The 26,598-nt window shown below is 39.8% G+C and overlaps 1 protein-coding gene across 4 annotated transcripts in view; it reads left to right on the top strand.

The window, feature by feature from the left end:
- The window catches only part of adgrd1 (adhesion G protein-coupled receptor D1), a 45,505-nt gene that overhangs the window by 16,139 nt on the left and 2,768 nt on the right, over positions 1 to 26,598 (top strand). For all 4 annotated transcript variants that reach the window (XM_051423059.1, XM_051423058.1, XM_051423062.1 and 1 more), the window contains 13 exons: positions 36 to 111; positions 2,989 to 3,130; positions 15,029 to 15,102; positions 15,679 to 15,802; positions 19,187 to 19,290; positions 19,874 to 19,985; positions 20,687 to 20,840; positions 22,565 to 22,631; positions 22,877 to 22,943; positions 24,278 to 24,369; positions 24,571 to 24,697; positions 24,781 to 24,822; positions 25,976 to 26,068. In XM_051423059.1, the coding sequence (XP_051279019.1) occupies positions 36 to 111; positions 2,989 to 3,130; positions 15,029 to 15,102; positions 15,679 to 15,802; positions 19,187 to 19,290; positions 19,874 to 19,985; positions 20,687 to 20,840; positions 22,565 to 22,631; positions 22,877 to 22,943; positions 24,278 to 24,369; positions 24,571 to 24,697; positions 24,781 to 24,822; positions 25,976 to 26,068 (1,274 nt within the window). The remainder of the gene's footprint in view (positions 1 to 35; positions 112 to 2,988; positions 3,131 to 15,028; positions 15,103 to 15,678; positions 15,803 to 19,186; positions 19,291 to 19,873; positions 19,986 to 20,686; positions 20,841 to 22,564; positions 22,632 to 22,876; positions 22,944 to 24,277; positions 24,370 to 24,570; positions 24,698 to 24,780; positions 24,823 to 25,975; positions 26,069 to 26,598) is intronic.

The raw sequence follows: 26,598 nt of genomic DNA, 5'->3' as shown, positions 1-26,598 counted from the left end.
GTTCAACTACTGTGTGTTGTCTTCTTTCCCCACAGCTCAAACCACCATCGTCGGCCTCTTCTACCACAACATGCACAGCTACTACAAAGAGATCAGCCCCGTCAAGACGAGGTAAGAGGATGGGAAAACACCCAGATGTGGGGTAAACTCACATTGCACCTAGTCAGAGGTGGCAAAACTACACATTCTTTACTCAAGTAGAAGTACAGTTAGAGACTAAAAACTTCCCTTTCAGAAACAAGCCAAATATTCTTAAATATAATACATGTTTTTCAAACTAGCATAAAAATCTAGCCACTGAAACAGGCCTTAAAACTAGAAAGAAATGCAGAAAATAGGAAATTGTGCAAATTGTGCTTATTAAAAGCAATGAAAACTTATTTAAGCTTCTTAAAATAAGTATTTTCGTCACTTTTATTGAGCTAAATCTAAGAATTTGTACTGTAATCTAATAATTAGCAATAAAATCTTACAATAAGACACAATTTCAGCATAATGAAAATACTTTGTGTTAAATGGAGGAACCAGAAGCATTCTTGAGTTTACTTGACTCTACCCTCCAGTACACCTCCACTCTGTAGCTCTCTCACAGTCCAACCTTCATAGTAAACATCATCAAGAATAGATAGGAAGTGGTGAAGCACCGCCTCTTGCTTAATTTGATTGGCTGTCTGGGCCAAGTATGACAGTGACAAGTGGTGCGACTCCGCACCTTGAAAAGTTGAAGATATTTTAACTTTTATACGTGTCTAAAAACTGCTAGAAAATGCCAAGTGCACCTTGCCATAGGTCAGTGGTTCCAAAGCTTTTTCATTAAGGGACCCCTTTTCTATCATTGAGTAAAGCTTCGACCCCTGACCGGTAAAACAAGTGATTTGGACGAAGCTCAAGCAAAATATTTGCATGAGAGTTTCATTTTCCTGATATTTTTAGGTACTTTTCATATAATTGACTATTTCTTCTACACCTTGGCCAATGTTGTATCATCCGAATGCTTTTCTAATGCAGGATGTGGCGGTTTAGTAGAGAGTCAAGTGTTCATGACTTTAAACAGTTTAAATCTTAAATATTCATCTAAACTTCAATAAACAATGAACAAAATGCCGAGATGATGTACTGTGTATATTTTTACAGTTTTCTCACACCCCTTAAAATCAAGAAGGCCTCACGACCCCCGGTAAAGGTTTGGCGACCCCTAGTGGCCGTAGGAAAACAATGGTTTTACAGGTGGCGCGTGATCATACTGTGTAGTGATTCAACTTCTTTACTCATGTGAAAGTGAAAAAGGACAGGCTCTGAAATAGCAAATATATATCATGTTATGTCTGTCGTGTGTGATATGCACGTTGGGAAGGCGTGCAATGATACAAATAATAATAATACTTATAAAGATAATTCCCCTCAAATGCATTAAAACTGAAGTGACGAGTCTGTTTTGAAAAAGGAAGGAGGAGAAAGTACAGAAATTTGTGTAAAAAGTTTTGTAACATTTTTGTTGAATCCATCAAATATGAGTTGAAGCTATTCAAAAACAAACAAAAAAACCCATCCTTCTCTCTTTGTACTTCCTGTGTGGGGAATCGGGTCCGCTTGAGTTAATGCGTCCCTGCTTCCTGAAGCACAGAACGGCTGGTGCCTGGGGCCAGAGCCTTATCTGTCCTCTCTCGCCTATCTCTCATCTCGCCACTCAACCTCGTCTGACTGATACACCCTGCTATTAGCTCTCCATATCCATTCACCCATTCAACACCACCTCCTCCTCCCTCCTCCCTCCTCCCTTCTCCCTCTAGGTTAACGTCTCATCACTGGAGCAGCTTGTTCCACTCGTGCTGCAGTGTTTATTTATACCAAACCTGACATAACAGCGATTAAGCAACCTGTTTTCCCCCCCTACTTCGTACAAGTTAAAGAACAAAATGTAAAATATGTGATGGTGCATTTGGACCGTGGCCCGACTCCCCCCTGCGGGTGAGGGCGTCCCCTCTGTATTATGATAGAGAGGTGATGCTTGTGTGATCCCACTGTCACATATCAGGTCGCCTTGAAAAACTATTGATGCAGTGCTGCTGCTGTCAGCGTGATTAATTATATAGACAGATGATCAAAGTCCCACTTGAATGCTACTGCTGTGGGCCCGTGTGTAACACTTACGCACCGATGTGAGAGCCAGGTTATCTGTTTATGTCTCTCTTTCTTTTATTAACTCTTATTTGTTTGTATATATAAATCTTTATTAAACAAAACGTCAGTCAGTACAGATACTTAAGAAGAAGTCTGAGAGAAACACACCCTCCTACACAATCTTAAAGGACCCCTTTTCTATCATTTAGTAAACTAAGTGACATATTTTATGGATATTTCATATTATATTAAAAACTGTACAATGAACACAAATAGTAAAATCAGTAACAGCAAGAAATTTGTATAAAACAAGTGACTTGGATGAATTTTGAGCAGATTATTTCCTGTTTAGGGAACTTTTTATACAATTCTCAGACGTTTTATGTATTTTTTTGATCATTTTTAATAATCATACAGACTTAAAAGGCTCCTTACTTGGTTCTTTTTTGACATAATAAATGTTTTCTGAATTTACTTTACTTTACATTTCTTCACAGAAGTGGACCAAATATTGAGACATAGGCCTACTGTGTACTGTGACCCCCAATGAAGCTTTGGCGACCCCTAATGGGAACCACTGTCCTAGGGGGTACAGAATACACCTCGAGTGGCAGATAAGGGAAATAAATAAATAAAAATATTTCTTTAAAGGTCCAGTGTGTAACATTTAGCAGGATCTATTGACATAAATGTAATATAATATCCATAGGTATGTTTTTATTAGTGTATTATCACCTGAAGATAAGAATTGTTTTTGTGCGAACATTAGCTAACTTGAAGGTCCAGTGTGTAACATTTAGGAGGAACTATTTTATGACCTTAAAATGAGACATTTTGATCTACTGTGCTTCTTTTCGTGTCTCTTAGGATTAACGAAGCAGCCGATTTCAAGGATCACAAGATCCAGGTAGCGAGCTGTCTCATCTCTCTGAAAGTGGAGCCGTCACCGGCCCTGTCCATCAACCTCTCGGGAGCGCCACTCATCAAGATTGTCCTCACCCACATCCTGGTAAGAGCCCAATACAACAAGTTCCAGTTTCCTCTTATTTAAGGGCCGATTACTGTGTGAATCAACAGCCGTACTGGGAAAGTAGTGCTTTTCCAGTTGGTCGCAGTTGCTGGGCGTGGGACACCCACCTTATCAGAGGAAAGAGAGAGGGCACAGCTTGTGGCTACAGTAGCCGGATCTCCCCCCCCATACTAACATCCTCCTTGTATTAAATCTATCAGCTCTATTTTTGGGCGTCCTCTTATGTAAGAAGATGAGTGTCTATCTACCGAGCGAGGGGCCGGTTTGCAGCTGGGTTGCTCACCAGCACACAGAGCGGAGCCTATTTTGGTTTTCATTAGCCTGCCTAAAGTTTTCCTCGCGGAGCATGTGGCTTCCAGAAAGCAAACTGATTATGGACATTTGAACTGCAGGCTTTTAGGGCGCTTTTGAAAGGGAACAATAACTTTCTTTTATGAACAACATATTTATTTTTTTTCCTCTTTTGCTGCTTTATGGCAGAGAGGGGGGAGGGGTGCCAGTTTTCCATGGGAAATGCAGTTGAAAAAGCTCATGATGAAAATTAACTGAAAAATGTGTATCGCATTAGGGTTGTTTCCCTGTAAAATCAGAAATGTGGCAGCGAGCTTCGCAGCCATGTGTATTTTATTTATACATTTTTTTGCACATTGACAGGATTTTTGAAGTCATTCTTTTCATCTTAATAAACCGTGTTAATAGCCTATTAGACGATCATACAATAGCATTAATGAGGCAGTTAACAAAACCAGTTGACTAAAAACCCCCCAATAATGCAGCTCTGACAAGAATTATTCACTTTTTGAATCACATTTGTTTCTCTCAAATGAAAGCCATGCAAGCTTTTTGAAACCATAGCAATATTGCTTTTTGTTTGCCTCCATTTTTCCCCTGGTGAAATAAATGTTTATGCTGCAATTATCTGGCTTGGTTCCTGCGACAGTGATTACTGTGTTTGTTTTAGCCGACACCATGGGAAAGGGCTTATAATCTCCTTTGTTACGGGAGTGCTGGAGATGCTCACCAGCTCTGCTTGTCTGCAAGGTGTTTTTCTATTTTATGGCCTTTACCACTCACGTAAGGATAAATCAGGTTTCTTACATTCTTTCCCCTCCATCCCCGTTACAAAATAAGCTGTTATAACTAACGCATACTGATTGGAGCACACCGTGCCAGCGCTTTTCAGCTTAACTTAGGCCGCATAGCTCGGACGATGATTTATGTTTAGGACCAGCATTTGGCACCCGGTGCTTTTGGCTGTCCAGGAAAAAAGGGTTGTTTTTGCTATAACTGGTTTGCTGTAGTTGGATTTAGTCAAAAAGTGACTATTTTTGGAGTCTTAATGTCTTTGGCAACTGGTGGATACTTATCACCTCCCCAGCTCGGAGGCAGGGAGGGCGGCTCGCGCGGTATGTGGCAGACCTTTTCCCGTCATTGTTTATGTTGCTCTTTACTTTTCTGCACAAGTTAAACCTTAAAGATGTCGTCTCTCGTGGCACTGGTTCAGCAAGGGCGAGATTTGCGACCGACCTCTCTGTTTATCCTCACAATGTAGACAAGCAGCCAGTGACTTCATTAAAACCTAGCAGGGGGCGTGGGGGTGAGTGTGTCAGCTTTTCTCATCTGTCTTTTCATGCTGTCATGGTTACGACAAGTCCTGTGTGCCATCACTTGTGCTGTACAATCGCCTACTGTCGTGGCTCGGACCCAAATGTCATCCATTTCCCTTATCTGACATCTGCCGTGATAAAAAGAAAGCATTGAACGGTGGATTGATGGAGTCACGAAGAACCTCGTGTAATGGCAGGTACCGCTCACTGAAGGTCAACGCCATGGTGGTGGGAGTCTGAGTGACCTCGCCGTCTTTGATTGATGCCCCTCGGAGTAGGCTGACACAGCCCGGTGAGGTCATGCCATTCCCAGCTGACTCAGTCAGAGCCGAGGTGCCGCCATTGCGCGTTAAGTGGCATTACGGAGCGGATTTGATACCCAGACAAGGTGTTATCATGGCTGACGGAGGCCCGCATGCTTTCTCACGCCATTCGGCTGCTGTGTTGATTGGTCTCTGGCACCGTCAGTGATTTATTACAGCTGTCGGACTCAGATTCAGTTTGAGGGAGTCTAAGGAGGGAAGAAGGGAGGGTGGGAGGCACTGGGGTCCGCAGTTAAACATTAATACATACATAAAAAAGGCCGACACCTCCTCCTCCTCCGCGTCCTCTTCTTCAGTCAAAGCATCACACTCGTGGTATGGCGTGAATGAATGGAAAGATTGATTTCATGAGCAAAGTCGATTTATGGGGTCAAAACTGAGAGGATTTAGAAAACAGATTTTGACAAGAGGGCCTGACTTTACGGGCTAATAAAGCAGTGTGTGGGTTTGAAGGCGAAGGGTGGCGGCGGCACTGGAAGAGCGCTGGTGGCCTCTAATGTGTCCCTCACTTACAGTACAAATCATGAACTCTGAAGTAATAATTTGACATTTTATTGTTAGCTTTCTGGCAGAGCGTTAGATGAAGAAATCAACACCTCTCTTTTATATCTTTTATATAAGGCTACAGCTAGCAGCTAGTTAGCTTAGCTTAGCTTGAAGACTGTCCAAAGCAAACCAAAATCCACCCACCAGCACCTTTAAAGTTCATATGTATTTCCCAAAATGTCAAACTTTTCATTAAAGGTTATACATACAAAAACATGTCAGACCAAAAACAATGGGCATTAATGCCAACCAGACTCCATTGACAAAACAAGTAATTTTACCTGCTGTAGCACATAATCATAAAACACACATCAAACTGGGCACAAACTAAATAAAACTCACCAAAACCAAGTTTGTTAGTCTTTTCAACAATCACTAACGCTGGTTTGGTCAAAATAAATCTTTAATTCACCAAGTTATATGGCAAAACGGGCTGATATGGCTGCCATGTAATGTTAGCTAATTCTTGAGGACAAATGCTCCCCATCAAAGTACGTCCACTAAAAGTAGTAGTTTTTGCCACTGACAGGCTCAGATTATTATAAGTGTCTGACAACATTATAGAAAGGATCCCTACATATATAAACCATCAGTTTAACCATACACAGCCATAATATTGCTGTCACTCTCCACCAGACTCCATGGACAAAAACAGCAATTTTACCTCGCGTACCATCGTAACTGCGTAACATCATTAAAAGTGGACAGAAACAAAATAAAACTCACTTAAACTGTCTTTGTTAGTCTTTCTACTGTTCCACCAATCACCAACTCTTGTTTGGTTTAAATAAATCTGACACAGATGAGAACAACAACACCGACTATGTAAACAAACCACAGACAGGCTGCGATTGCAACACAGACAGTGACTGCGACGTCATTCTCTCCTCAGGACACCCTCACTCCACTGTATCTTTACATTGCATAGTGTAGTTGTTTGCTGCTATATTAATGTTTTAAATCTCATATACATCTTGTTTTCTATACACATTGAATAAAAGCATACATTTTTAGAGACAATATTATAACTGAATGTACCAAATGGACCCAGGTGATTCATCATTACTCTCATCAGTTCCAAATATTTACCAAATGACTGGGTCAGGGAACTATTAGGGATTAAGTTTTCCATTAAGTTGTATCCTGTCGGTTCCCACCCAGACTTTAGAGAACATGAAAGAGAGTTTGGTGAGAAGTGACTAAAGAGGTCAGAGGCAGAAAGGGAAATTGGGTGGCTTGTGTTTACAAAGACGTCTAGACTCCTTGGAGCTTCATATACATGCAGAAAATAATAGATTAATTGTTCAGCAACTTTGACAATAAACACAAGAAAGGGTATTCAACTTCCTGATACCCACGCTCTTACAGTGCTGGTATCTTTCCTTTTAGGCCACAATAATAACCGCTCTTTATAGCCAGTCTTTTTATAACTCCCAGCACACGCCCAGCTTAAACCTTGTGGGCAAAAACTCTCCTCCGTCTCTCTCTCTCTCTCTCTCTCTCTCTCTCTCTCTCTCAAACACCCACACCCATCCATACACCAACACACATACAAACACGCAGTGTGAGCCAACATGCTGATCAATCACAGATGGAGGTCTGGCTATTGCTGTTGCTCGCTTGCCAAAAGATTTAGAGTCTCTCTTTGCAGCTCCTCCCATTCAGCAGCCCCCTTTCTATAACACCGCTCCAGCCTCGCGACCACCACCACCTTCTCACTGCGTGCAGAGCATAGCGGAGCTTAAGCCTAGAGGAGAAAGCTGATTCTGTCTGTATGAGTCGTTCTGTGGTCGCAGAGGAGAATCTGAAAACCTGTGGTTGTCAAGCACGGGGAGTAACAGATTAAGGGAGTTACTTAATCAACATACAGGGGGAAAAAAGTAACTGTAATCTGGTACAGAAATAAAAGTTGTAGGTAGTGTCCCACCTCTCTTTCTCCCCCCTTTCCTGTCTGTCTTCACACGTCCTATCAAAATAAAGGCCAAAAAATATCTTTAAAAGTTACAGTTACATTCAGTAGCTAGCAGAGGACGTAACAACACATTATCTAATAACACAAACAAAATAGGGATGCAGGATATGGATGTTTCTTAAGCTGAAAATGTGGAGGATTTAATGTCTCATAGACATCACAACAACAGTTCTCTCAACAGACTCTTCAAATTTTTTTCTAGTAAAATTAATTAAAAAACTATTATTAATATCAACCGATAAATTATTGGCTGTAATGTAACTATCCTGATCATTTAATTTAATATAAATTTCACATTGTCCTGATAAATATCGTGCATCCCTACTACAAAATGTGAGTTGGCCATCTTGGCAGTCATGGTTACAGAAAACAGCCACTTGTGACGGCACGCACCTGTCACTCAAAGCGGGTACACCCTTTATTATGCATAACTTTAAGCCTTAATATAATTTAAATTAACTCTAGAGGCCTTATACCAGACTGTAAACATGTTTATTTCTGCTGTAAAGTTGTGCATTTTAATATGGGGCCTTATGGAGATTGACTCACTGCTGGAGCCAGCCTCTAGTGGCCATTAGAGGAACTCCAGCTTCTGTTACTTATATGTTGGCTTCATTTACCAGCCACAGAGGTTACCGCTTGTAACAGGTTATTAGTTATTAGTTGTACTACCATTTTTGCATCATAATTATAAATTTTTGTATATCACCTTTTGAAAACCTCTGACAAAACAACTAATTTGCTCGGTTGATCGGTTGCAGCCCTAATGATAATAAATTGTTACAGGCTGTATCATTCTTACTGGTTTTCCATCATGCTTTCATACTTTGGCCGGGACGATTGTAAAACAGGCATTAAATTTAATTGTATGTGGTACTGAAAAGTCTTAAATTTAACTTAACTCTGTATAAACTCTGTTTTGTGAACTTCAGACACAGAAAGTATTTTTTTTCCATGAGCCAAGCAGTCAAACAAATTGTACTTCTAACTTCTAACTTGTGTCACTCAGTGTGGGAACTTTGAGTTTCATAGTTTTCTACACTCAGATGTTTTTTAAGCTCACTGTGCAAAAACTTTTTCTCAAATGTTCAACATCTAAAAAAATTTTCTGCACATTTATAATCTTGAATTTCACAAATTTGTGGTTGTTTTTTTTTTTTACAGCTTTAGAAAGGGGCGCTTTACAACCACAGGTGTTTCAAATTATCATCAGCTAAAAATCTTATTTATCCTTGTTTGATTCCATATATTTCCCACACTGGAACTTCTCTGCAAAGACTCAAAACGAAGCTTACAAATGCAAACATGTTCCTACAGAAACAAGAGAAACATTACAGGGGCCTCATGTGAAAGCTCGTGGGACCTGAGCGCATGGAGAACTTGTCCCGTTGTCATGCTTATTGTTTTGTACCAGTAATAGTAATACAGTATTTCTGTGACCCTTCACCAAAAACAACTGTAATTTCTGGTTGTTTCATCGTCCCCAGTTTTCCTCACACCCTGCATACCTATCAACACGTGTCGTTGTTTTCTGCGTCTACCTCGGAGGCCGAGCTGAGACCACAGCTGCACGTCTTATTACATTTCCCCTGACAGCATGATCTCACTCAAGGCCAGTTGTGTTTTGCTGCATGGATTCAGATTGTTACTCCACATGCTGTACGTGGATCAGCTTAAGTTTGACCCTCTCGATGTTATAAGAGATCTGTGCTCCGTCAGCGCCGCAGGTGGTGTCACTGCGATGCTTTGATGTATTAACCTCGAGGTGGTTAGGTGGGCGGGTTTTTCTCAAACTGCAGGTCAAATTTGGGTCTTTTTTTGAGCCGGCTGGACTGAGTAATGTGACACCATACCTTAGTGTGCCTTTCCCAGACATACTGCAATAAAGCGTTTCCTTCCTTTACTAAATTTAACAGCAGTCAATTTAAGCTTATTGAGAAATGCATGTATGGCGTCTCTGTTGTTACACAGAACAATTTAACGTTGTCCAATCTTAGCTACGTCTTGGCCAGCCTTTTTGTTGACTCATATTAACACTTTCACCTACTGTACACTTCCACAAGATGATGGTAGCTTTGAATAATGCTTTGTAAAGTTGTGACTGGAGAGTTTCGGTGCTTTTTATACGAGCTCTGCTGGCAGCTGCGCCGTTAAAAATTGATATCTATACCAAATGCAGAAAGAGCAGTCCAAATTACACCCTGGCTCGCTGTGCGCTCAAATATTTGGAACGTTTGAGGGAAAAGGAGAAGATCGCTTACTTATTCACTCACACTGTTGTGTAATTTTTTTTTTGCTGCTTTTTAAATTTAGCACAACCGAAGCCTGTATTTAGACTTCTTTGCTCCTGTGGCTGCATATTGTTGCACCAGTGCTGGATGGAACGTGTGGGTGTGTGCGGTGATATTTCATTTTTATTCAACGTCCACTCACAAGCCCTTTCTGTAGCATTCAACTACACCTCATGCTCTCAAGCTCATATACAGCTCTGGAAACAGCTAACAAAAGGAGCATTTCCACACAGAGGTCAAGCATGAAACTTCCTCAGTTAGAACTGATCCGATTTAACTCATTTTATTGTCCACTGTAACTGAAATATGATGTTTTTTAATCTCCATTTGAGTGTGCTGACAGAAGCCTACTGTTGAATTGGGTTTATTGCAGCATATTATACCGAAAATGTGGTATCGGGTAGTGTAAGGGGTATGCAAGTGTGTGTGTGTGTGTGTGTGTGTGTGTGTGTGTGTGTGTGTGTGTGTGTGTGTGTGTGTGTGGATCTGACCTAGGCTACCAGTTAATTGGGGACAAAAGCCGTGTCCTCAGTTAGAATAAAAACTGGGGGTTTTTTAGTCAGTGGTTAAGGTCAGAGTTGGGGTTAGGGTAAGGCAGTAATTCCCAACCTGGGGGTCGCTAAAGCTTCATGGGGGGGTCGCAAGGCCTTCTTGATCATAAAGGATGTAAGAAAACCTTAAAAAGTAAAGCAAATTATCTAAGAGAACACTGAATTTGTCCAAAAAGAAGCCTATTAAGTCTGTAGCATTGTTAAAAATGAAATAAATACATAGTACAGAAGGAGAATTGTGTAAAAAGTTCCCTAAATAGCAAATAATCTGCTAAAATATTACACAAACTTCTTTCTTCTGTTTACTATTTAGGGTTCATTGTACAGTTTTCAATATAACACAGTTTACTCAGTGACAGAAGGGGATTGGGAACCACTGGGGTTAGGGGTAGGCAAGTGGTTACGGTATAAGTCTCCAAGAAATGAATGTAAGTCTATGTAATGTCCCCAAAAGTGACATAAGTAATGTGTATGTATGCTTCAAGTCCTTGGGTTGTATTCCTACCGGCACTGGCCTGTCTGTTTGCAATTGACTGTTGAAACAAGGATGATGGGTGGTGCAAAGATTTCTCCATCTTGTCTTTATTAGCGCCTTGCTTGAGAACCGGCTGTCAAAAGCTAAGACAGAAATTGGCCCAATGTCTTTCGGGATTTGCGGAGACGAACACTGAAAAGCTACAGCTCGACCACAGCGAGGCTTCCAGCTCCCAGCTCCCAGCGCTGCCAGTCATGGGAGGTCTGAAAGACATCCGCGGAGGACGAGAGCAACTCGCATTTATACAAATTGCCGGGTTCTGTGTGTCATCTACGACTTATGTATGCTTTTGTGATGCATGAGAGTGTTTATTTTCATCCCTCATCATTCTCCCCGGCAGGCTCAACGCAGTCATTAAACAGTAAAAAGAACGAGGCGTGGTTTGGGTTAGAGGCATATGCACATCAGACATGATGTTGAAGGCCCCTTGTTCCCAGTGACAGCTGTAAACGACTGCCATCAGAACATACCATTAAATATCTATTATGTAAAACGCTATCATATTACAGGTATCTTGTGATGATATGTCATGGCAGCTAAGAAGTGTGTGCTCCTTTTCCAAGAGAGTTGCATCATGATTTACAGTGAGCTTTTATCCCCCTGCAGCTGTTTGAGCCTGAAATTCTAGTTAATGACAGCCAGGACTCACTGCCAGTGGTGGAAAGTACACATTTACTCTAGTATCACAGTTAAAGCTCCAGTGTGTAACAGTCAGGAGGATCTATTGGCAGAAATGGGAATGTAATATTCAGAGGTTTGTTTTTATTAGTGTATAATCAACCGAAAATAAGAATTGTTCCCAGCCTTTCTCCTTAAGGGACCCCTTTTCTATCATTTAATAAACTGACTCAGTGACATATTTTAGTGATATTTCATATTATATTCAAAACTGTACAATAAACCCAAACAGTGAACTAAGTAACTGCAAGAAGTTTGTGTAAAACGAGTGATTTGGATGAATTTTGAGTAGATTATTACCCGTTTGGTGAATTCTTTGTTTAGTTTTTTTTAAGATTTTAACAATCAAAAATGCTCAATAAGCTTCTTATTTGACTAATTAATAGTTTTCTTCTCCCTAGTAAACAATTTGCATTTACTTTTCTTCACAGAAGTGAACCAAACGCTGAGAAATAGGCCTATTGTGTTTTCTAGTACGCCTTAAAATCAAGAAGGCCTTGTGACCCCCCATTGAAGCTTTGGCGACCCCTAGAGGGAAACCACTGACTAAAATGATGCATCTCTACTAACAATCTAATGAAGTCACATAAAATATCAGTCACAGGGACAATTTTTCTGCAGAAAAGTACAATGTTCTGATAATACTTTGTGTACTTTTACCTAATTAGGATTTTTATGTTGTTGTACTCGTACTTTACTGTTGGCTTAGTAAAGGATCTCAATACTTCCAGCACTAAAAGCTGTTGGTGAAAGTTAAATATTTTTGACACTTTCACTACAGCGGAGGGTGAGTGCGGTTAAAGTAAGCACTGTGGATGCAGCTGTGGTTGGCAGCTGCACCAAGTGGGACTTAGTAACATCGAAGAACCAGAAACACCTTGACTATCTCTGATTTATCATCCTCTATCTTCTCCTTTATCAGTGTGCCACTCTGCATCACTCTCCTGTCACTGTCTTTCCCTCTCCCTTTCCTCTCTACATCTCCTCGCCTTACAAGTGATTTCCAAGGCGGTGTTTGCTGGCCTTCTGCTGTTAATAAAGATCTGGACGAGCACCAGCTCCAGTGTTTGGCCGATGGCTGAGGCCTTCGGGGCACCGAGGAAACAACGGCGTGCGCGCAAAGCTCGGCCAAATCTCAGAGTGCATTTAAACACTTGCCAGTGACTTTCGTTGTTCCTGCACCTCTCCTCGAATATCAACTCGAAAAACACACGCTCGAGCAACAACAGACAGTTGCTAGAGAGGAAGCAACGCCAAACATACCTGTGTGATGGTCTGTTAGTCAATGTATATTTTAGCTTGTGTCTGGTGCGTGTGGGGGTTTGATAATGATGGACTTTTCCCCATGAGCCTGGGTTTACATTTTGTGCCTAATGTGGATAATTAGTCTTCCTTCATTGCACAGGTACATTAAAGGTCCAGTGCTTGTAGAGAGCAAATGTGACACTGTAAAGCGAGGCTTACAGTGTGCCTATTAAAGTTTGTCTCTCATCCATCTGCTTTCATTTACACCCAACAAGAAATGTGAGTTATTAAAGCCCATGGGGGAGCAGTAAATTCACCCCACGGGGGTTTGCTTGCAGCTCCTCAAAGCTGGCGGCCGGCTTGTGTTGACGGACTGCATTTACGGCGCTCTCATGGTTCTTGGACCCAATTGTGCTGCCTGCTCTAATGGGCCACATGAATATCTATCCATCGCATTCATCTCCAGGGTCACAATACGCAATGACTAAAGAGCTGCATGTGCAAAACAGACAGAATGAGAGCACCGATTCAGTTACACAATGAAGTCAACGTATTGTGCTATGCTTTGTAATATGAATCACTGAGCCTATGGGCCAGGAAACAGACAGCCTGACTGTCAGTTTCACTCTCGCTCTCACTTTTTCCAGAAGGAAACAGTGCAGACACAGTCCATCTAATCATACACTTATTCAGTCTGAGAGTCAAGGCTTGGGGAAGGAGAAGAGGTGTGCAGTCTCTGAGTATACACCCAACCAGCCAATGAAAGTGTTGTTTTCTTCAGATGACAGATTGAGGAGGGTAGTGGTTTGACCTGAAACCAGGGCCAAGCCCCAATTACTGCATTCTTGCACCGTGGCCATTAGCTCACTGTCTCTCGGGACTCCAAATCTCATATTAAGGAATGACACGGAAAAAGTGAGTTATAATCAAATAAGACTCTTGAAGACAGCAGGGATTTTCGCTCAGGGCAATAATCACCTTTTGCTGAGTGTCGATCCGAGCGACTCTCGCCTGTCCTGGTATGATCTCACACCACTTAAGTTCAGGTCTTCTTTTGTAGGCATTTACAGCTGTTTCTGCACATTTATGTATTTCCTGTAAAAAAAAAAAAAAAAGAAGGAGGGACCTGTCGTGGTAGCCAATAGTTACGTCCCCCCAGTCCAGCAGCTGTAGCGGACCCATTAGCTGACTCTGGCAACGCAGGACGGTTTGACGACAGGGAATAAAGTTTTGAGGTGTTTTTATTGCTGGTTTTGGCTTCTGCCACCCCGGGGCCAAGTCAGCTAACATTAGCTGCACGAGCTAACAGCATCTAACATTACTGCTGTCGACAGTTAGCTTCTTTTCGCAACAAGTCAATCTGGAAACTCTTTAAATCACCTCGGTACCGCTGTCGTCAAACTGTCCTCTGTCTGTCTCAGAGGTTGTGTTCACTGGGAGGCTGCTGAGCCCCGTTTCGGTTGCACGCTACATAAGCAGTTAGCAGAGTTGAGGACGTCAAAGGCAAAACCAGACAATATTCTCTCCATAAAACATGATCCACTTTCACCCAAATCACTGATAAAGTTGTGGTTTAGTGCAGTAATCAGTGAGCTCCAGGCTCCAGAAACGTGCTTACATTATTACGCGACACATTTTGTTGTACGGGAAGACAAAATGATTGGATTTTGAAACAATACAATACAAAGAAAATACAAATACATTCAGTTTTTGTGTGTTTTTTGGCATACATTGGTAAATAGGGGTACAATATAACTGAGGATATGATCTTAAAGGGTTAAAATGAAATTTTACCTGGACTTTAATCACCAATGACGCATTTTTATTTAGTCTCAGAAGCAAAATTAGCTACAAAAGCAGACTTTACAGTACTTGTAGCCTCAATATATCAAGATATACTGCTTCTGTTGAACATATGGATGGAAAGAAAGCCAAAGAGCATTAAGGAAAGAACGCCGCTAATCATCGTCTTCTTGATCAAAGCGCTTTTTCAGAACACTTTGCTCCGAGATCTGGGACACCAAAGCTTGTGATTTAATGAGCCGGCACAATCCAAAAGCAAATGTTTTCCCATATCACATACTTTTCTCGGTGGCAATTAAAGGTCTATTTCTATTTTTCTTTTTCAGACTAAAGAACAGCAAGAGCAAGTACTAAATCAGAGCAATAAAGTCTTCCTCTACTGCGCCTTCTTGGACTACAGGTGGGTTCGTGATTCAGATGCAGCATGTCTCAATTATTCATTCAGATGTAGAGCCAAAGAGATTTTATCTTGATTGTCGACTCTTTGCTCTGGGCTTTAAGGTTTTAACTCTCAGGAAATTACCAGTGGGTTTGGAAAAAGGTGTATTTCCCCCTTTTCTCACTGAAATCAAAAACATCCAGTGTTACGTATACATGTGTTGCTGTTTCAGCTCAGTGTATCTTGAGCAACAGCCCTCTCAAATTGTGTTCTGATAAATAGAGCCAAAACACAATTCAGAAAGCATAAATCATCTTAAAAGGGAGTGTGTTTTAGTTGGATTCAAAGGCTTCCTCTCCTTCCTCCCCCTTTGCCCTGAAGCTCAAGAAAAAATGTGAATTATTGGATTGCCCTGTCAGATTGCCCTGATACCGTCAGCAGAGAAATTTCTCTGCCTGCCTCCCACAGTGGATCATGTTGAGTGATCCCTGCCAGCAATACTCCTATAAAAAGCTTTTTTTCTGTATAGTCATTATATTAATATATCTCTTGAGTGTATTTCCTCTGTAAATAATACCAAATTGTCATCCTTTTCAGTTCAAATGAGGGAATATGGTCCAATGAAGGATGCGTGCGCTCCGATGGAAACATGACGTACTCTGTGTGTCTGTGCAACCACCTCACCAACTTTGCCATACTCATGCAAGTGGTGCCCATAAAGGTATGATATTTTGGCAACTCTTTAAGGCAACAGTTGTTTTCTTTTATAAACCGATTGTACGCCACCTCCCAAGCAGCAAACTGCAGACAGGCAACGCTTGGCAAGGAGCTGGTGAACACAGTGGGGTATTTAGAGCTCAGGAGTCGGTGGAGACTAAAAACAGAGCTAAAAGCAGGGTGAATGTTGGACTTAATTTAGCTGATTTACCGGAAACACTGCTTTAAATTAATGCTTGATTAATGCTCCATATCTGTCAGATGTGCAGCTGTTTTCTAAATGGACTGCCCATTATTCAGCATAATGTCTCATTGGTCCCAAAGCCCCCAAAAACAAATGCCTGTTGCTCCGAACGCTCATTGCTTTAAAAATACCAACCCGGTATAATACACAGCCGTTCCACCGTGTACTAAAATGTGATGGTGCAACTGCAGGGATTAGTGACTATGATCCATCTTTCTTTTTCTTTTTTAAATTAATTTATACAAGACAGAATAATAGTGAGGGTCCTAACATATTTGTTAAATATGATCCAGAAACGTCTCTTCGGTAATCACATTAAGACCCAAGAATGGTGAGACTTTCATATGTTGCACCGTTTGCCAACATATAATAATAGTTCAATACAAATTAAAGGTTTAATACATATTAGGGGTTCACAAGATTCACACAAGATTCTGGCTAATAACATAAGAAACTTTTTATTTCATTATGAAACTGTGCTGGGACAAATAAATCCGGATTAAGTGGATTAATAGGACGTTTTTCTGCATAGATAAAAACACAAAGAAATGTAGTTATTATAAATTTTTTGGCATACATTGGTAAACAGGGGTATAATATGACTGAGGATGCAATTTTACGGGATTAAAATGACACTGGACTTCTCCAGAGCCTTTAAAAGCATGTGTGTGACACCATCCTAATATAAAATCTATGGGGCAAGCGGCAATGTGCAGGCGGATCCAGTGAAAGAAACACAGTGGGTGCCATCTTTGAGTCTTATCCCTGGTTGTGGTATTTTGCGTGATGGCTCACTGTCAAACCGTCAGGGGCTCGCACTTACACACAGCCATCGTTAATGTTATTAGTAACACCTGTGCGCTTTCTGCTGTGACAAGTCCAAATGTCTGCTGTGAAAAGACGTTTTTCTCCGCAGTGCTTTTTTTAATTTAATCTTTTGTTAGGGACGTTTTCAGAAACCTCCTACTACTTTTGAGAGGAAGGTTTATCCCTCTGCGCCAGCCGTTTTTTAAAAAAAGTGTCCCTCCTCTGCGTCTTTGTCACAAAATAAGAAGATTTGTGGGGAGGTAATTGGACAGGAAGCAGCGGTTTACCACCAACCAGACGCCCCCACTTCAGCATTTGGACAGCTTATCGTTCCTCCCTGTAGGTCAATTGTGAGCAGACCTACACAGTCACAATGTCGGTTTCACTGGTGGTTTTATAGAGAAGTACTCTGGACAACCATGATTAAGTGTGGTTCTTTTGGGTCACTGCACAGGTCAGTGGTCCATTCCTCAAGGACCACAGACTCTCAAGAGACCAAAAACTGCCCTCTTTTGAACCATCCTCCAAAAACTGTCCCTTTAAAACATCTGGGATAACAACCATTCCCCTCTCTTCCCTTTTTTTTTTTTACATTTACAGTATCTGAATGTAGAGCCATGTGTGTCCACCACAGTCTCACTCTTTGTTATCCAAGAATATGTGCCATAAGAGTACGGTCAGCATCCACGATGGCTTCTTTAAATAGAAAAGAAGACTTCTTATTGCAGCTAAGGGGGCCAGCGCTGTATTTAAGGAGCAGAAGTCTATTTGATGCTATACTTTCCCGCAGCCAGTCTCTAATTAGTGGGTTGCCTCATCCCTCAGCTGCAAGGGAACATCCCACGTATCCCTTTTCTGGAAGGCTGAGACTCCTCTGCACTGGTAATGACAAGGCGCTTGTGAAGATGGTTAATGGAGAATCAAACCGAAAACCCCTTAAAATAGCCTGAACTCCAAAACAACATCAATGCACAAGGGCCGTACACCACGGACATGTGCATATTGAGAAACATCGCTGTCACTCTTAAGCCTCTTGGATAATGTACAAATTAGATCTTAAAAATACATTGACTCAGGCTAGACCACATCAATATAAGTGGCAGAAAACATTAAGGAGTACACAGAAATACAATACCAAAACAAAGACAAAGACAAACACACCCTGAAAATTTCACGCCAATCAGATGATGATTGCCAGACAAGCCTTACTTCCTGTTTCCAGTAGATGGTGCTTCCTGTTGAATGTCGTCATGTAGATGTATTCAGGTTGGCGAAACGTCGGAGTTTGAGGGCACACAGTCACAAAAAACACAACTTTTATTCGTGATGGTGTTTAGATTGGACTGACCAAATCTGAAGTCGATCCGATCAATTCCCTAGGAGGAGTTTGTCAAAATACGACACGTGCAAATACAGACCACTAAATTCAACAAACTTTGTTCATACATAAAAAACGTGCCTCAGGGGCTGAGTTTAGGGGGCGCTGTCGAACCACTTTGCCACACCCATGTGTGGGACCTATATAATTCCTAACTTCCCGCCACTGTTGAATTTTGTGCCGCGTTTCATTAGTTTTCGAGCATGTTGCGGCTTCCAAAAATGTGAAAATAAGAATAATTCCTTGCATTTCAAAAGGGCTTCACAGCGGTCAGTGCTCAGGCTCTAAAAACACACACTGTGAGACATCAGTCAGTTACGGTTACATCTCTGCTTATTTTTAGGCTACTATGTGAAACTCTGATTTTGATTTTAATGACACAGGAAGGTTCCCAAAACCATGCAGGAATTCCATACCTGATAACACTCTCCAAAACAGTCTGATTAAAAAGAACGTGATTTTCTGTCCGACTCCCGACAGACGCAGCCTGTAATCATCATGAAATCATAAAAACAGGTATTTGACTGTACTTTTAAAGAGACTCCATGCAAGAGAAACATAACTTAACCTCAAAAAGAGTTCAAATATGTAAGATAAATACAAATTATATGTGAATACCTGTCAGAAACTGTAGTAAACATTTTGATTCCAGCCTCTGTGTTTTATCATTTTACACAGGAGGTGCTTTATGACTGTATGCCCAGTCCTGGAGAAACACTAATGAGAGCCAGTATTGTGTTCATCATCATAAACTCTACTGGGCCCCTTTAAATTTCCTGGCTAATGATACAGGCTGAATGAAACAGGCTGAACTAAGCTTTGCGTGTGCGTTGGTGGCACATGCAGGCAAAAATAATAATAACATGTTGTCTCGACCATTAATGCTAACGTCTCTCTCTCTCTCTCTCTCTCTCTCTCTCTCTCTCTCTCTCTCTCTCTCTCTCTCTCTCCATACACAGCTCACCACCGGCCACAGGGTGGCACTGTCAACCATCGGTTACGTTGGCTGCTCAATTTCCATCATCTGTCTCGCCATCACTCTGGTCACTTTTGCAGTTCTGTCGTGAGTATCATCAGTTCATCACATACAGACGTTTATGTGCTCCACCAGACAAACTAAAAGTCACAAAGAAAGCTGTTACATTATTATATATGATATCATTAGATGGTTATGACTCATTCATTAATGTAAAAGCAGGATTTTACTGTTGTAGTTGCTGGAGGTGAAGCTCTTTTTAAACTATTGTAACTAATGATTGATCCCTGCTGATGATTTTCTCCATTAATCCACTGATTGTTTGTTTTGTAAAAACGCTGAAAATGGTAAGAAATGCCCAAAGTGACACTTTGACAGTGTTTTTTTTTTTATCTAATCAACAGTTAAAACCTCAAAATTATTACAAATAAATGAGAAATATTCAAATAATTTAAGGAAAAGCAGCAAATATTCACATTTGTGAAGCTGGAAATGATCTAAATAGTTGCCAAGATTGTCATTTTTAGACGGACAAGTGAAAGGTTAATGTCGAGTCCTGCTGTGTTTAATATATCATCTGTATTCAAAGCGTTTATTATTGATATACTAAGTGTCGTTATTATCAGAGTACAATAAGTTAATGTAATGTTGTCCTCTTCCTGCTCCGCAGCTCAGTCAGCACCATCCGTAACCAACGCTACCACATCCACGCCAACCTGTCCTTTGCCATCCTGGTGGCTGAGATCTTACTGCTCATCAGCGCTCGCTTCGACCCGGGCACGGTGGGTACACAGTACAGGTTACCATCAATATCATACATACAAAGAGTGTTTGAATGATGAATATAAAGCAATAACTTACAGTGGAACCACATCTGTTTCTGTCTGTACTGTGCATGTTATGTATTATTGTTTGTATTGTGATTTACTGTGATGTGTTTTAATAATAAAGATTATTATTAGTAGTAGTTCCTGATTTAGATTTGATAGGATATGAGAATGGAGCTTTAATGTAAAACCTTTTTGATAATATCTTTTCTTAAGCATGGGATAGGAGGAGAAAAGTGATATGATAGATAAATCCAGTGGTTCTCCAACTTTCTTCAATAATGTACCCCTTGTATTTGTATGTTTGTACTGTATTTCTATTGTGGGATTGTGGGAGCGTTATTCGAAGAAGAAGAATTAAGCACCAGATCCAGATTAAAATATCCCCCCATAAACATATAAATAATCATAAATATATGTGTTAAGAGAAGCACAGTGTAACAATATAAAATTAGTTAAAGTGAAATAAATAAATGATTAAAATCAAGAATAAATTAATCTAAAACAAAACAAAAACAAACCACTGGTGAAAAACAGAACATAAAACAACTAAATGTGATTATCAAAACGCTTTTTAAAAATAAAAAATGCCAAAATAATGATGAAAAAGAGAATATTTTGATGTTAAAAGTCAGATTTTGTCCCCTCTCTCCCAGCTGCCTTGTAAGGTGATGGCTGTCCTGCTTCACTTCTTCTTTCTGAGCGCCTTCGCCTGGATGCTGGTGGAGGGTCTCCACCTCTACAGTATGGTGGTGAAGGTGTTCGGCTCCGAGGGCAGCAAACACTTCTACTACTACGGCATCGGATGGGGTAGGTCTGCTCATTACTATACTGTCTCATTATTACATTTTCTCGTTTGTCAAGAACACACAATGTCTTCTTTCACTGTCCCCTGATGTCCTGCCTCCAGCCTCAAGTGCCATCACTGCAAATATGATTTGATATTTTTGACCTTTTAAGCGACCTTACTGGTTAAGTATTGTAAATAAGTATGACCCTGTTAAATAAATCTGCTTTGAGTTACATTCCAGTACAACAATTGCCTCTCCTGATGTCAGAGAAGCAGAGTTTGATGGACAGATAAAAAAGAATCCGGGACATACGTATACTGTCTTTGGCTGCGGAGGAATGCGTAGTCTCTCCTTCACATGCTGAAGCCATTAGAGGAAAAACGATCCCCCCCTTTTTTTTTATTACTTCCTTTCTTCTGGCCAGAGTAATTTTTCATTTTGTGTGGCCAACTGCAAATTATGTGCTGGAGACTTGTCTGACAGTTAGAAGTATAGCTGTTATACATTAAAAAAAAAGTAAATGCTCATTTTGTAATGAATCGCTGCTGCTATTAGCTACGATACAGCCCCGTTGACTGCTTTATCTCTCATTTCCTCCTCCTCTAAAGTAAAAGTTTCCTCGTAGCACGGTGCACCAGCCAAAAAGAAAATGAGTTATTTTCAGGGGAAATTAGCAATTAGCAGCACGGCAGATAAATAAAAGCACTGGGTTTAAAGGGTGTATGTTAAGACATTATGTGGAATTTAATGTGTTACCTGTATGTCTGTGGTCTACGGTGGAAGCCTTTTAAGTCTACTAGGTTGTTTTGAGATGATTCCTGCTGATTCCAGGCAAATATGAGTGTTGATGGGGGCAGTAAAAGCTTTATAGGGTTAGCATGTGTCAATTTGTGTTTGTGGTACTTTGATTAAAGGTATCCTGTTGAGTTTGTGACCACAAGTAGCGCCATGGAGCAGTGTTAGGTCGTGACCATTGACAGTATATTATTAGTGGACAGAGGTTCTGGTTCTGTGAAGTAAAACCAACGCGGTAGTGTCTTAAACCTGCTTTCTTTTATAATGACCAGCGGGGGGGGGGGGCAGCTCCATTGTCTGCAAAAAAGAGCCCCCATAGTATTGAGTCTGAGTTGATTTATGAGCTCAGTAAACAGTTTCCTGATGAGTTTACGGTCTCAATCTCTAGTTTCAGTCTTCTTCCATACAGCATGTTCATTTAGTTTCCATTTCAGTTTAAGGCTTCACTTTTCAGACCCAGAGGCCACGTCCACTTATTTAAAATATTTGATATATGTTTTATTTTCTGGTGAGAAGCACAATGTGAATATATATGATTACTTCCTGATCGTGACACCCTGACGTGTATATGAAGCCCTGCATCAAAACCAAGTGCTGAATACTTCTTTTGCTTACGTTAACTCGGTGCTTATTCTATTTCCTGGCAACGTATGCTTTAATTTAAAGTGTACAGTGGAGAGTTGACAGGAAATGATGGAGGAGGGGTCCCTGGCTAGAATCAGAGAGATCGTGTTGCAGTTGGAAGTATATAGTGTGCATGTTAACCACAGGGCCATTAAAACAACTGGACTTATCCATAAATACATTGTGCGTATGTTATGCAGGCACTGGTACTTGAACACAACAGGGTTTAATGCCCCAATAGCAGGTTAATCCAATGGGTACAGTGGGACATATTTAGTGAATGTGTGTAACATGTGTTTTCTTTTGTTTGTTTATTATCATCAGGCTCTCCGTTTGTGATATGTGTGGTGTCCATGACATCAGCTCTGGACAGTTACGGCGAGGTTGACAAGTAAGTATGAGCTGCACTCGCAGGAATCCGTTTTTTATTCCATCAAAGCTCGGTGGCAGCGCACAAGAATGACATCACCTGTGGAGGAAATTCGAAACTCAGCTTTCTTTTTAAAAAGCTTTCAGGCTGACAGTAACTACATGTGTCATTTAAATATTGACATTATAGAATTATAGCAGGTTTTACTTGGAAGGGGACGAAATATGATTTTTCTTTTTTGTTTGTTTTGTCGTTGCTTTTCTCAGCTGTTGGCTTTCCCTGAAGAACGGAGCCATCTGGGCGTTTGTGGCACCAGCTCTGTTTGTCATTGTGGTAATACATTTACAGCATTTGTCCTTTTTACAGTTTTTGTTCAGCTCAACTTAATTTATATAGCACCTTTCATACAAACATGCCAGGGCGTTGAAGGGGTGGCTTGAAGTACGCGTCTCGGCTTTCCAGTCATTCCCAATTTCTGCAATTCCAACACTGCTTATGGACCCCAGTCTGCAGAAATACTCAAATACAGTGAAAATAACACATTTGAACACATTTACACACTGTAACACGATCATTTAACTAAAACAAATTGTTGAAACTGATTACATCGAAACACTAACTCAATTTTGTAAGAGACACTCCAGATTAAGCAGCTTTTACTAGAAATTTTAAGTGACACAAACTTAGTTTTGGAAGCTTCAGAAACATTACTAATTAAGTTCTTTTTATGAGGTATTTTGTAATCAAAGTACAAACAAAGTTTACAACATTAAGTCTTTGTTACTTAAAATTACTTGTAAAAGCTGGTTAATCGAGAATGTTTTTAACTTTTCAGGTTTTACATTTATACCACTCTTAAACTGCATGGGATTAGCATAAAGAGGGCATGCCTGCAAAGAGGAGACTCGTGGGTATCCATAAACCCATTTTCATTCAGATATCTTGAGGTCAGAGGTCAAGGGATCCCTTTGAAAATGGCCATGCCAGTTTTTCTATCAGCAAGCTTAAGCCTAAATTTGGAGCGTTTTTGATCCTCCTATTTAGTTGGTATCAAATGATGCGTTAGTTCATCTAGTTTCAGATGATACCAGTATCTTCACTCTAGCTTCAAAACCCACTAAAGCCTCTGAAACACAGTGCTGAGAGGAAGATATGCAGCCCGAAGTGCTTCACGTAGCAACATTGAAACTAAAAATAAACAATAAAATAACATTTTGCAAAGCTCCAGACTCCAATAATCCAGATTAAAAAGAAATGTCTGGTCTAACATCTAATATAGTTTGTGTTATACACATGAACCCCTGTCTGTAGTGCCTGTAGTACAACGATTTTCATGTTATAAATTCAATGAAGGGGGCATAAACACAGAAGAGTACTTTTATGGGACACACACAGTAAGGAGGAGGACCTCAGTGATCTGGCTGGAACCTAAAAAATGGAAGAAAATCTTATATATATGGAAGAGCAAGGTCATTTAAAGGTTTATAAATGAGTAAAATAACATTAAAATGAATTCTAAATGACACAGGCAGCCAGTGCAGCGTCTTAAAGCTGAATAATGTGGTCTTATATTTAATCTGTATTCATTTTAAAGTTGTATTCATGGAGGAAAGAGACTAAACCTCCTTCCTGTGCCACCGTGTTAAACGTCCGTTCTTGATTTCCAGGTGAACATTGGCATTCTGATATCTGTGACCAGGATCATATCTCGAATCAGCGGAGAGAGTTACAAGGTCCACGGAGATGCCAATGCAGTCAAGTGAGTTTATTTGTACCTGAGTTACCTCAACAATAAACGCCTTGAGTTACTTCCACTCAAATCTAATATCTTTCATATCTTTAATAGACGGTTTAAGACGATCGGTTTCCCCAGTTTGCGTTGAACTCATCACGGTTTTACAGTCTCGTTCTCTTATTAAAAGCTAATAATAAAACGGTTGTTTCTCGCTCTTGTTTCAAGGTTGACCGTAAAAGCAGTGGCTGTGCTCCTTCCTATTCTCGGCATCTCCTGGATCTTTGGCGTTCTTGCCGTCAACACACACTCATTGGCGTTCTTATATATTTTTGCTGTATTCAACTCGTTACAAGTAAGTTCTTCTCCACTTGATGTTTTCTTTGCAGCCATTTGTGAAAAATCTTCACTAAAGTTCTTCTTTTTCTTTTTCTTTAGGGTTTCTTTGTCTTCTTGTTTCACTGTCTTCTCAACTCTGAGGTAAGATGCTAAATATGTTAAATTTGGTGTTTTAATGTTTTGATCTTGTGGGAGTGAACTGTCCATGCACTTAAGTACTGGTTCCCAACCGAGGGGTCCCGACCTCCATGAGGGGTCACAAGGCCTTCTAGATTTTAAAGGGTGTAAGAAAACTGTTTAAAAATATACAGTAGGCCTATATTTCAGCTTTTCGTTCATTTCTGAACATTAAACTAAATGAAATAGTTATTTTTAAAGTTATTATTATTATTATTATCTAAGGTCTAAACCTTGAACACATGAACACACGCAAACAAATTCTTCATTATTGCACTTGTAGTTTACTATTACTAGTATTTATTTATTATTTTTACACAAATATCTGTACTTTCCACTCCTTACTTTGATGTTTGCGTCATTACACACCATCCAAACATCAAGACAAAATTACAAAATTATGTAAAAGATGTAACAATATGAAACGGACAAGAGACTAAATTTTAACGTTTCAGTTATCTTAGCGCAGAAATAGCCGGTAGAAATATCCTTCAGAGAAACCAAAAGAGTACTTTTTACTTTTATGCTGTAAGTACATTTGACAGTTTGTACGTAAAGAAGTTGATTCACTACTTTTTACACACAAATATCTGTATTTCTACTCTCACTCTTTGCTAAACAACCTCGTCCTGCATTAGAAAAGAACTCACTTAAAAGATAATTTTGGGTAAATTAAGTTTGACCATTCAGTTAATTGAAGTTACTCTCATCTTCAGCATTTCTCCAAACTTATTTAAAATGTGTGAACAGAATTTATCTGAATAAAGTCACTTAAATGCATCTTATTTATACAAATGTTCAGTTGAATTTACTCAGTCTTCTTCCACTAAAAGCTAATTATTACATTACCTGTCAAAACAGCCGATGTACAAGTTATAATTAATTGATTATTAAAATGGTAGCCAATTAACTTTCAGTTTTTTTATGCAACTAACATAAAATCTTTACACATTAAGGATTATTTGGATACATATTTGGGTTTACGATGATTACTAAACTGAATTATGAACTAAAATTATAATGTTTACTGTTTTATAATGAAATAAAGTCATGTTTAATACATGTGAATGAGTGACTAATGTTTTTGGAGGATTAATGTCTGTATTTCTTTCTGTAGGTCAGAGCTGCTTTCAAACATAAAACCAAGGTGTGGTCTCTCACCAGCAGCTCCATCCGAAACATCAATGTGAAGCCATTCAACTCTGACATTGTGAGTGATACATGAAGATTTTATGGAAGCTCATTTCTGCCAATAGTGACGGAGAAAAAAAAAAAAGGATAAGTCCTTATAATTAGAAACTTTCTCAAATTAATGACTTATCAAATATAATGACTTAGTATCTCAAAATATTGACTTATTATCTTAAAATAACAACTTATCTCAGAATAATGACTTCAAATCTCAAAATAATGACTTAGTATCTAAAATAATTACTTATTATCTCAAAATAATGACTTATCTAAAAATAATTACTTATTATCTCAAAATAATGACTTAATATCTTTAAAAAATTACTTAGTATCTTAAAATATTGACTTATTATCTCAAAATAATGACTTAGTTTCTCAAAATAATAAGAAACTTTGTCAATATTTTGACTTAGTATCTAAAATAATGACTTTTTAGATGCTAAGTCAATATTTTGAGAGTTTCTCATTATAATGTTTCACAGAATCCTTTTTTTCCCCCATCACATTGGCGGAAACAAGCTTCCATAAAGATTTGCTAAAACAGAAATG

The sequence above is a fragment of the Dicentrarchus labrax genome, unplaced genomic scaffold (assembly GCF_905237075.1).
Source record: "Dicentrarchus labrax unplaced genomic scaffold, dlabrax2021, whole genome shotgun sequence".
In the NCBI taxonomy this organism is placed as follows: domain Eukaryota; kingdom Metazoa; phylum Chordata; class Actinopteri; family Moronidae; genus Dicentrarchus; species Dicentrarchus labrax.
Note: the sequence above shows the minus strand (reverse complement) of the source record. Positions and strands in the feature narration are given on the sequence as shown.